The sequence below is a fragment of the Phocoena phocoena genome, chromosome 16 (assembly GCF_963924675.1).
Source record: "Phocoena phocoena chromosome 16, mPhoPho1.1, whole genome shotgun sequence".
In the NCBI taxonomy this organism is placed as follows: Eukaryota; Metazoa; Chordata; class Mammalia; order Artiodactyla; family Phocoenidae; genus Phocoena; species Phocoena phocoena.
The window spans coordinates 38029144-38041212 of record NC_089234.1 but is presented as its reverse complement, the minus strand read 5'-3'; the positions used below and the strand labels follow the sequence as shown (position 1 = coordinate 38041212).

The 12069-nt window shown below is 41.8% G+C and overlaps 1 protein-coding gene and 1 pseudogene across 1 annotated transcript in view; one reads left to right on the top strand and one right to left on the bottom strand.

The window, feature by feature from the left end:
- The window catches only part of PAPSS2 (3'-phosphoadenosine 5'-phosphosulfate synthase 2), a 78345-nt gene that overhangs the window by 63643 nt on the left and 2633 nt on the right, over positions 1 to 12069 (top strand). Inside the window, exons 8-9 of the mRNA XM_065893815.1 lie at positions 2573 to 2778; positions 10997 to 11132. Of these exons, the coding sequence (XP_065749887.1) occupies positions 2573 to 2778; positions 10997 to 11132 (342 nt within the window). The remainder of the gene's footprint in view (positions 1 to 2572; positions 2779 to 10996; positions 11133 to 12069) is intronic.
- On the bottom strand, positions 8759 to 8914 carry LOC136136735 (U6atac minor spliceosomal RNA; annotated as a pseudogene).

Sequence of the window (12069 nt, the reverse complement as noted above, 5' to 3'; positions counted from 1 at the left end):
CTTGAAAATTATTTAAAGCAAAAGCAAGATTATTCAATTAAACATGAAGTTAAGTGTTGGACTAACTGTGGCTAAAAAACTACGATACTCTTTTCCCAAATGAGTTATACTGCAGTAAAATAATCAGGGTGGTTCCCACCAGAGCTGAAGCACATGATAGAAAAAGGCTGAAAGCCCGAGTCAATGTTTAAAGCTATGGAGGCTATTTCAGCACAGAGTTAAATTGTAGGATAATTTTATGTATTAGAAAAGTTGATTAAGATGATAGGGAAACCCCAGTAAATCTGCTTTTACCTGTGTGGAGTTGTAGCTACAGGTGTATGAGATCAGCTGGCACTGTTACTCGGTAGAACTCCCTTCCACAACATCCCACAGATTAGTCTCTTGACAACCTGTCGGGTACTGCTGTTTCCTTAGTTGGGATTTTCACTCAAGGCCAAGATGAAGGTGGATCAGAGGCTACGCTGGGCTGGAACCTAGTGGACCAAAGGAGGCGATGGCAACGAGCAAGTGGAGTATTCTTTGGATTTCAACCCAGAGTCATTGATGGAAGGCAGCACCGCAAGCACGTTGCAGGCAGAGCTGGGTTTCCGCCAGCACCCAGCCCACCTTTTGCTTTGCATCTTGTTTTACTTTATTTTGGTCAAGGCACTCAAGGCACTCTTTGTAAGCAGTGTGGTCATGCTATCCACAGAAAGCCTCTTCCCAGCAACCCAGGGATATACATATTATTTATGATCCCATTTTCCAAGTGGAGAAACTGAGGACAGAGAAGGTGGGTGACACAGGTAGTAAATAGGAGATCGCTTGGCTTTGAGTTTAGTGCTCTCTGCACAGGGCTTGCTTGGACTACTCTTATTGTCTGTGAACTTTGAAACAAAGGAGTTACTTGAGTGAGGAAACTCATACTTTCTGTGTACAGTATCTTCCTTGTTGTTTATGAGGCTCCCAGAGCAGGTTGCAGGATTTTATGATGGATGGGATTTCTTTATTGCTGGAAGTTGCTGTATATATCCTGTGACATTCTTTATATCCTAGTAACTTTTGGAGAGTATTTTAAATGTGCAAAGTGATATGCCTGTAGACTTTTGTTTCATAGCTAATGGGGGAGTATGATGCCCCAAAGAAATAGAACTCAGATCTTTAACTCTATCAGAAGTGGTCTAAATGTTGGATTTTGAAAGTTAGATTTAAAAGACTTCATTAATCTATGGTACATTTTCTCCAATCCATAAATAACAGCATTTGCTTCCTCTTTTGGAAATCCTGAGTTTGTAATAAGGAAGAACAAATTTTACTCCACATTGGATCTGTTTCTTTTACTTTAACCTTTTTATTCTATTGCTTTTACAAGTTAATCCCTAAAGGGATGTTGCCTATAAGCTTAAATTATACATAATGGCACATCGCTGGGAACCCTGCCTCTCATGTGATGAAGTTTAAGCTAAAAGACCTTTGTTTAGCTCACAGAAAACATCCTGACTAAGCCCACCTGTGAATGACCGCAGGGAGGAAGAAATTAACATCCCCTCAGAGTCTGACGGGAACCAGAAAATGTTTGACTTTATCCCCTCCCCTTTTACTATAAAAGAAGCCTGACTCCAGGGAAGGTGGTTCTTTGGGACACGAATCTACCATCTTCCCGGTCTGCTGGCTTTCCAAATAAAGTTGCTATTCCTTCTCCCAACAACTCATTTCTCCCTTTATTGGCCGGTGGAGCGGCAAGCAGTACGAGCTTCAATTGGGTAACAAATTGAATGTTGTTTTTACTCACTTTCCTTTCATTCCCTTCTGAGTCTTGAACTTGGGAACTCCCCCCAAATCTCCCTGATATTCTTTAATGTTATACACTTAATTCTGTGCCCCCATTTTCTCACTGTAAGTACAACTGAAAGCCTGACATATTTGCTAGAATGTTAGGGCCCCATTACAAAAGGGGAGAAACAGCTGTGTGATTTCTTTTACATTATCTGGCTTCACTAAGAAATCAGTCATCCCTCCCAATCTGAGGGGGGTTGGTTCCAGGACCCAATGCAGATACCGAAATCTGTGGACGCTGCAGCCTCACAGTCCAACCTCTGCATCTGCGGGTTCCTCATCCACGATTCAACCAAAGGTGGATCCTGTATAAGGTTTGCTATCCACGAGGCGGTTGAATTTGCCGGCGTGGAATTCGCAGATATGCAGGGCATTGCCAACCTTTATTTTATCTAGTTGGATTTTTAAAGACTTTAAGCTTCCTAGTGTGTTGAGGTCACGACCAAATTTGAAAAAGAACTCCGAAGGGAGCCACCCCCTCGGGAGCCACCCCCAAATCACTTACTGAAGCCACCCCTACAATTTGAAACAGTCCGTTTTTCACAAACGCTCCATCTTTTGCTTTGAGAAGCCTCTTAAAGGATTTATCACAGACGCTAGAGAAACTAGTGCAGCCAACATAACCATGTTAGAGTTAGGTCTTAATGCCTTTTGCAGGAAATGTCTGGAAGAGACGTTGTGCACGTTTGAGTCCCCTTTAAAGGAGCCCACACCTTGTATCCCACATTCATGCATCAAATGGCACTTTCCACAGACGGAGTGATTAACATGAGCATCCCCGTCGTGCTGCCCGTCTCCGCGGACGATAAGACACGGCTGCAAGGGTGCAGCGAGTTTGTCCTGACACACGGAGGACGGAAGGTGGCTATCTTACGAGACCCTGAATTCTACGAACACAGAAAAGAGGAGCGTTGTTCCCATGTGTGGGGCACAACCTGTGCAAAACACCCCTACATCAAAGTAAGTGGCATAACGTTTGGAAGGTCTTTCTTTCAATTTAGGATAAAAATAATTCTTAATTCCTTCGCGAAGGACTTAGAAAAACGGAGGTTAGATGGAAGAATGTGTTTCTAAGGGAGGTCCTGCAAGCTTTGCCTGGGGAGATGTTTTTAGATAGGGCAAAGAAATGACTTTTTGTTGGAGGGCTGGTCTAAACGGTCTCTTGAGTCCTCAGATCCTGTGATGGCTGTGACTCCCTCAGCTAAATGGGAAACAACTGGACTGGGGAGATAATTTAGTTTAACATCATGAGGGGAGAACCAGAATCATAGCTGTGCTATGCACAAAACCACAGCCAGAGCTTGCAGCCCTGTCCATTTTGAAATTCACAAGGGAAGTCAATTTCTTCCTACAGAATGGATCCAGCTAAGCTCTGGAAAGAGACTGGAAGTTCATGCTCTGTGGCTGTTGTGCGGGGAGGGGGGGGGGTGGGGGTGGGTGGGTGACATTGTTTCAATAAACAAAAAGCACAGATAGCAGCAGAGTTTCCGGAGGGAAAATACCGCATTTTCATCGGATTGAAAAATGTGTTCATCTGATTAGGATTATTTTGGAGTCGATCTGCCTAACGGCAAAGTAGACTAAAATTCCTCCGCCTCCTTCACAGCTTCTAATTGTTGTTGGTGATGGGGTGGGATTGCAGGGAGTGGAATTGTTGGGTGTGGTTCATTTCCCATAAAGAAAAATATGTGAAATTGAATGCAAAAGCTAGCCCTTATCTGAGATTAGAGCATTAGGGTTGAAATTTAAAAAGACATATACTAGTGATTCCCTAGCTGGAATAACTAACTTTCAGAAAGTTCAAAGGTAATAGAGAACCATCTGAGACCCAGGAGACTCTAAAAAGCCTTGTGGTTGGACAAGGCATGTCCTCTCTCTTGTCCTCAGTTTCTTCATTTATAAAAGGAGGGGGCCAGACTCAGTAACTCTGAGATCTCTTCCAGCTCTGTGACTGTACAAAATGGATGTTTGAATAAACCGGTTCAAATCTGTCAGACAAACTTCCCTTTGGTTTGGTTTTGTTTTTTTCAGTTGTGAAATGTTGCAAAGTAGGGAGGGCTTTTGCAAGGCCCCTGGTGGAACACAAGAGGTCAGTGGGGGAGCAAAGCAGCTCCTCATTTATTGGACACAATTAGCCACCCTGCAGATAAGCTCAGAGCCATCAGAACATTTTCTCTCCAAGAGGCTGGGAGACAGGCCTTGAAATTACTGGACAATAGCTATTCGAGGAATTGTGTTGTGAGCCTTAATTATATCTTTGTCTCATTCCTTTTCTGATCATAATCCTTTAGGTTTGGGCTCTCATCTGCACTCAGTGACCTAAAGAATAGTGGCCTTTCTTCATGCCAGCTCAGATATTTCCACTCTTTGGGCCTAACATCCATGGTTAGCACTAAAAGAAAAAAAAAAAAACAACTAAGGAAGCTCCTAAGCAATTATGTTTATCTTGTCTCGCATCACGTGCTGGCAGTTGGAGGTCAGAATGTTTTCGATGGCAGGGAGAGTGGGGCTGTGATTTGTGGCCTTGAAAATATAGTCAGGGACTCTGTAGCATTAGGTCATTAGAAGGACTCTGTAAACATTCCTAGTGAGCTAATGGTGAGAAATGGGCCATGGATAACCAGAGAGAAAACCACTCACCCTGTATAAGCTACACTTGGAGCACTGAAGGTGTGTTTATGAGAAAGGAACTGTCTTCACTGGACATTTTTTAGCACCTTGAAATTCACAGTAAAACTTAAACATGTTTTTTTTGGTTTTAGAACCCCAAACCTTCCAACAATAATTCCTTCCAAAAGTAATTATGGGCCTCCTTGTGTTTGCATGTGGCACTGGGAGTTATATTTGCATGGAAAATGGTCAGAGTCACCGAGGAAACGGTCTACCTCTGTTGCATAGCCCCTCACTGCAGTACCCTGACCTTCCATTCAAATCCTCCCAACCCTCTCTTTCACTAATATGGAACCACGTGACGTGTCACAGATGCGAGCATGAGGAGAGGAGCGGGTGAAACTTGTAAAAATAATGCTTAGTGGAGCCCTGTTGCCTTTCATCCAGGGATCTCAGATCTTTTTCAAATGGTAATTATTTCTCACAATGTTCCTGTGAAGCACCTAAGAATCATTACTCCCACTTTACAGATGTAGAAACCAGGAGAACAGAGTATGACTTCCCAATGAAGGATAGGAATGAGAGTTTCTATATATATCCTTTAGCCCTTCAATGAAGACCACATCGTTAGAGCAACCGAATCACCTGGGGAGCTTTAAAAATTACCCATGACCGGGGCTTCCCTGGTGGCGCAGTGGTTGAGAGTCTGCCTGCCAATGCAGGTGTGCCCTGGTCCGGGAAGATCCCACATGTCGCGGAGTGGCTGGGCCCGTGAGCCATGGCCGCTGAGCCTTCGCGTCCGGAGCCTGTGCTCTGCAACGGGAGAGGCCACAACAGTGAGAGGCCCGCGTACCGCAAAAAGAAAAAAAAAAAAAAAATTACCCATGACTGGATCTCTACCTCACAGTCTTTGATTTAATTGGCTTGGGCTCAGTTCTGGGTATTATGGGTTTTGAGGCTCCCTGTGATTTTAATATTCTGTGAAGGTTGAGAACCATGGCATTAGATAATTATCTGCAGCTGTTTCTTGTGTGGCTCCACCTGGATATACCCTGCAAGCATCTCGCACTCAACATGGGCAACCCCAGCCTTGTCCCCCTCCTGTGTCCCCCATCTCCGTGAACAGCTCTGCCATCCAAACAGTGGCCCATGTCCAAAACCTAGATGTCATTCTTTTTTTCTTTTCTTTTTTTATCATGAGATCAACAACATTTATTTTCCATAATGAATTTCCTCAGTTTTGAGTGTACATCTCCTGGCATTCTGAAAAAAAATATATTTTCTGTGTTACTTTCAAAGTATTATTTTTTAAATTTAAGTATACTTGATTTATAATATTGTGTTAGTTTCAGGTGTACAGCAAAGTGATTCAGTTATACGTGTGTGTGTATTCTTTTCCATTATAGGTTATTACAAGATGTTGAATATAGCTCCCTGTGCTATACAGTAAATCCTTGTTGTTTATCTATTTTATATATAGTAGTGTGTTTCTGTTAATCCCATACTCCTAATTTATCCCTCCCCCCCACTTCCCCTTTGGTAACCATAAGTTCGTTTTCTATGTCTGTGAGTCTGTTTCTGTTTTGTAAATAAGTTCATTTGTATTATTCTTTAGATTCCACAAATGAGTGATATCATCTTTGTCTTTCTCTGACTTACTTCACTTAGTATGATAATCTCTGGGTCCATCCATGTTGCTGCAAATGGCATTATTTCTTTTTTAAAAAAATGTTTATTTTATATTGGAGTATAGTCGATGTACAATGTTGTGTTAGTTTCAGGTGTACATCAAAGTGATTCAGTTATACATAAATCTATTCTTTTTCATATTATTTTCCCATATAGGTTATTACAGAGTATTGAGTAGAGTTCCCTGTGCTATACAGTAGGTCCTTGTTGATTATCTATTTGATATATAGCAGTGTGTATGTGTTAATCCCAATCTCCTAAATTACCCCTCCCCTTGCCACCTTTGCCCTTCGGTAACCATAAGGTTGTTTTCTAAGTCTGTGAGTCTTTCTGTTTTGTGAATAAGTTCATTTGTATCATTTTTTTAAAGATTCCACATATAAGTGATATCATATGATACTTGTCTTTCTCTTTTTTTTTTTTTTAATTAATTTATTTTTGGCTGCGTTGGGTCTTCATTGCTGCATGCGGGCTTTCTCTAGTTGCAGTGAGCAGGGGCTACTCTTTGTTGCGGTGCGCAGGCTTCTCATTGTGGTGGCTTCTCTTGTTACAGAGCGCGGGTTCTAGGCGCATGGGCTTCAGTAGTTGTGGCTCACAGGCTCTAGAGCACCGGCTCAGTAGCTGTGGCGCACGGGCTTAGTTGCTCTGTGGCATGTGGGTTCTTCCCAGACCAGGGCTCGAACCCGTGTCCCCGGCATTGGCAGGTGGATTCTTAACCACTGCGCCACCAGGGAAGTCCCGTCTTTCTCTCTCTTACTTCACTTAGTAGGATAATCTCTAGGTCCATCCCTGTTGCTGCAAATGGCATTATTTCATTCTTAAGACTAATATTCCACTGTACATATATACCACACTGGACATCATTCTTCCTTCTTTCTTCTCCCTTGTCCATTCAATCACCAAGTCCTAACAGTTCTGCCTTCTAGGTATTGCTTGAAGGTGTTCACTTCTGTTGCAACTTGGGCCAGGGCACTTAATTTCTTCCCTGTCTCTTGCCCTACTCCCCTCGAAGCCCCTCTCCAATTCTTCAGCTAGAGTGGACCGTTCAAGCTTTATTTGGGAGCTCACATAAAGCTATGACTTCACCTTACTACCTCTAACCACCACCGCCCAAGATATTCCCCTCCAGCATCTCAGCTGGTCACTATATCATCCTCTGTCACACTTTTGTATGTGCTGGTCCCTCAGCCTAGGACACTGTTCCTTCCACTCCTGCCTCCTCACTTTCTTTGTCACACCTTCCCACCCTCAGCAGCTCCTCTCCTGATGTGCACGTTCCCTCTTCCTCTCTAGGTTATTTCCACTCTTCCTTTCCTTGCCCTCTTTCAGCCTGTTCACCATAGCTTTCTTAGTCTTCATCCTAGTGTTTGAGCTCATCCTCTCTCCTTTTTGCATTCCTGTTGTCTGTGATTCCAAGCCCCGTTTCTCTTTCACTGCTTCACTAGACTCCCTTAAAGCCTGTTCCTCACACGTGTGTCCAGTTCTGCAAACTCTAGCTGTGGTCCCACACCTGCCTTTGGCAGGAGGCTTGGAAGGAAGTGGGTACTTATGGGCCACAAAGCCCTTGGAAATTAGAGCCACTGGACCTCCCTTCCTGATAGCTGGACCACAGTTCTGGGGACAGTTGAGCCACCTTGGGGACAGAGATGCTCTCTGTCCCTCCTGATCCCAGAAATGCCAAAAGCATAGTTTCAGCATTGTTCTCCAGATATATTTTTAGGCTGGCTGGTGAATGAAACAGGTTCGATATTGCCTTTGCCAACAGAACAATATAGGGTGGACCCCTTGTGCCCAGAATGAGTTACTGCATGCCCAGGGATTTGGGGTAACTCTTTCAAAATTTTATCTGCAGTTTAAGCAATGAGGAGAAAGTAAATGTCTAGGTATGGGTATTTGACAATATTCTTGTTAAGTAATTTTCCTGAGCACAGAGTTTAGAAGGGGGGCCATGAAAAAACAAGCAAATCCCTTGCAAATCACCCTTTCTCTACCCAGGGTTTCCTTTGTTTCGGGGGCTGTCCTATGCAATGCAGGATATTGAGAAGCATTCCTGGCCTCTAATCGCTAGATGCCAATAACACACCCTTCCCCACTCCAGTTGTGATGGTCACAGTTGTCTTCAGATATTGTCAGGTGTCGCCAGGACAGGCAAAATCGCCCTCTGTTGAGAACCCTGGCTCTAGCCCAACCTCCCATTCCCTGAAAACCTCTGGAATGCAAGTCATTGTAAACTCCAACATCTGGCCATGACAGGAAATTGAACCAGGGGTATACCATCACCACCTTGATGTCTTCTGAATTGGTGTCATAAATCAATCAGCTTTCTCTCCCCTTTTCTTGCCTCCCTCTTTTCTGCTGCCATTACAGGCTGGCCACACTGTCCTTGGACACTGCAAAAGGCAGTTATGGAATTTGATCAGGGGAATGACTGCACAATTATGATTGACTGAGAAGTAAGACGTTCTGTGATGTTTGTCTCAATGACTGAGAGACACCTGCTCTCAGTCGTGACTTGCGGCACTGCAGCGTCATATGGAACATATTTAAGTTTATAGAAAAAACAAAGGGTTGTCATGTTTTTCTTTGTTCAGGTTGAGATAAGATGAACACATAACAATGTATAAGTTTCAGATGTACAACATAAAAACCATGGTTAGATGTCACAAAGTAGGTGGCAATGCATTACCCATATGTGTGTTGTCAGGCCTGGGGCTTCTTCCATCCATCCTTGTCAAGGAGGGCTTCTTCCATCCATCCTTGTCAAGGAAAGTGCTAACCCTCTCCTTTCATCAAACACTGTCAGGCTTTTCTTTTTCATTACTTTGACCATTCTTCACACCAGGTTCACACCTAATATTTGTGCAACCCAGGGTAACAATATGAGCTGAAGCCCGATACCATATTTAAAAGTTACTTATCTAACTAATAAACTTAAATATGTTTTATCTTTCTACTTTGGCAATATGCCTTGATCACAATCTGGAAGGCCAGGTTCAAATTTAGGCTTCTCGGTTCTGTTCCAGAACATGGTAGTGTGTGGACAGCTGGCTCTTGGCCTGCAGCCAACCCTTCCTTCTCTTTCTATGCTTGGCCTTGCCCCATGCTGTGGAGGCCCTCTGGGTCTGCCTGTGGGCACCCCAGGCTGAATGTCCCAGGTACATATCTCATGGTGGAGAGTAAATGCAGACTTCAGGTGGGCCTGCCCACCAGGGTTTCCTTGCCCTGACAGAAGGGGCACAATTGAAGACCCAGAGTTGGGCCATCTAAAGTGTGGGACAAAGTATAGATGCTTCTTTCTAAAAGTCTCCATGTTCTGTTCCTTACCCACCCTTCCCTGAAGTCACTTTTTCAACTGAGACTGGGTATTGAAAAGTAGAGTATTTATAGTGACCTCAGTGAAAAATGAGTCTTGTCATCCGTCTATCATCTATCTACCATCTATCTACTTATTTAGGTAAAAAACATGTAACATAAAATTTACCATCTTATCCATTTTTAAGTGTACTATTCAATTAAGTATATTTACATTGTTGTGAAACAGATCTTCAAAACTTTTTCATCTTGAAAATCTGAAACTCCATACCTATTAAACAACAACTCTTTCCCTTCCCCAGACCCTGGTATCAACCATTCTATTTTCTATGAAGTTGACTACTTTAGATACCCATGTAAGTGGAAAAATACAGTATTTATCTTTTTGTGAATGGCTTTTTCACTTAGCATAATGTCTTCATGCTTCATCCCCCTTGTAGTCTCTGGCTGGATTTCCTTTGTTGTGAAGGTGAATAATATTCCATTGTATGTACATCATTCACATTCATTGTTCATCCATTCATCTTTCAATAGATATTTGGGTTGCTTCCACCTTTTAGCTATTGTGAATGGTGCCGCTATGAATATGGTTGTGCAAACCTCTGTGAGACACTGCTTTTAATTCTTTTGGATATATACCCAGAAGTTGGATTATTGGATCATGTGGTAGTTGTATTTTTAATTTTTTGAAAAAACTCCATACTGTTGCACCATTTTACAGTCCCACCAACAGTACACAAGGGGGTTCTCCACATCCTTGTCCACACTTGTTATTTTCTGTTTTTGATAGTAGCCATACTAATGGGTGTGAGGTTGCATTTCTCCAGTGATGAGTGATGTTGAACATCTTTTCATATCCCTGTTGGGTTGGCCATTTGTACATCATATTTGGAAAAATGTCTGTTAAAGTTGCTGATTTTTAAATTAGGTTATTTAATATTTTATATCAAAGAAGAATATCCACATGATAGAAAAAGGCTATTCAGATACTCTTCCCTTTTCCAACTACCTATCCATAAATATTTCTTCTTTAACATACATTCCTTGAGCATGCACTGAGTGCCTGGCACATTATGTGAATTTTCTTTACATATTTCAGCCAAAATAACATATTGCCACAGAATAAATGCAAAAGTAGATACGAGAATCCAGCTGCCTTCTATTAAGTCAGATAATGAAGAGATTTGCAAACATGTAAAACAATGCCATTTTTCTCTTATGTTTTAGGAAAATATTTTTCAGTAAAAAAATGTTTATGTTAATATTTAATAGACTTATTGTTAGTTTTAAGTCGATAAATATTTTTAAGGGAATTAAGTTTTAATTTCTAATACAGAAAATTATAGATATAACCAATATAAACAAAAGCTCTTTGCAGGTCCTCAATAATTTTTAAGAGTAATAAAGGATTTGAGAGACCAACAAGTTTGATAATACTGTGCTTGAAATGTTGAAGAACTGAAGGCAGTTCTTCAAGTAAGCCAAGATTGGTTCAGAAAAAGAAAAAATTTTAGATAAAATGGTAAACAGTATTAATCACTAACAACTTTAATAACGGTCTTTCTAGATGGTGATGGAAAGTGGGGATTGGCTGGTTGGTGGTGACCTTCAGGTGCTGGAGAGAATACGGTGGAATGATGGGTTGGACCAATACCGCCTGACACCTCTGGAGCTCAAACAGAAATGTAAAGAAATGAATGCTGGTACGTAGCCTGGCTCTATGGCATTTGTTAATGCTCCTACCCTCCTCTGCTTACATAATTAAGGATTATCAGGAAACAGCATGTTTATAGTTTTGAAAAGTTGAAAATTTTTATCATCTTCTATTGATATCTGTTGATATAGAAACACCTTATAAAGTTGAACTACTGCAATATTATGCAGTAGTTAAAAATATGCACTGACCCAGAAGGATACCCAAAATATATCTATTAAGTAAAAAGCAAACTGCAGAACGGTATGTATAGAATAATTCTGGAAAACAAAATAAAATGTAATAATTGCTTTAAAAACGCAAACCTACTTCTGTGTGTAGCAGAAATCTCTGGCAGCATGTGCACCAGACTGCAGATGGCAGGGGCTACCTCCAGGGGTAAAGCAGGACCAAGGGGAAGGGGAGATTTTCACTTTACATATTTTGAAAAAGAGAGAGAAAAAGTAATGATAGGATGATGGATGATTTTTAAATTCAATTTTGGGCTTTTCTGTATTTTCTAAGTTTTCTATGATGGATATATATTAATTTATTTCATAACCAGAAAGAAAAAAAATTAAGGCTCTCAGGAGTTCATCACTAATTGGAGAAGTTTTGAAGGCTTCCCTAAAGTGAGGGAGAAATATTTTTATATCTTTAAACTGTTAAACTTTTGCACAGACCCCAGAAAATGTTCCTTATCAATATTCACTTCCCAGGGAAATGAGGCTGGAGCAGGGTGCAAGAGGACTGATCAGTACTGGCCCCTGCCTGAGCCTTGGTTTGTAGGAAAGGTCCTGGCAACAAATGTGTTCATTTCTGAGTCAGGCTCTCCCTTTAGGGCTTCCTACCTTTGTGTCCTATTCCTGTCTAAGCAGTCTGGCACTGGTTGGTACCTTTGAGGTAACACCCCTAAAGATCCAGGTGGATTCTCCAGCCGGTCCTTA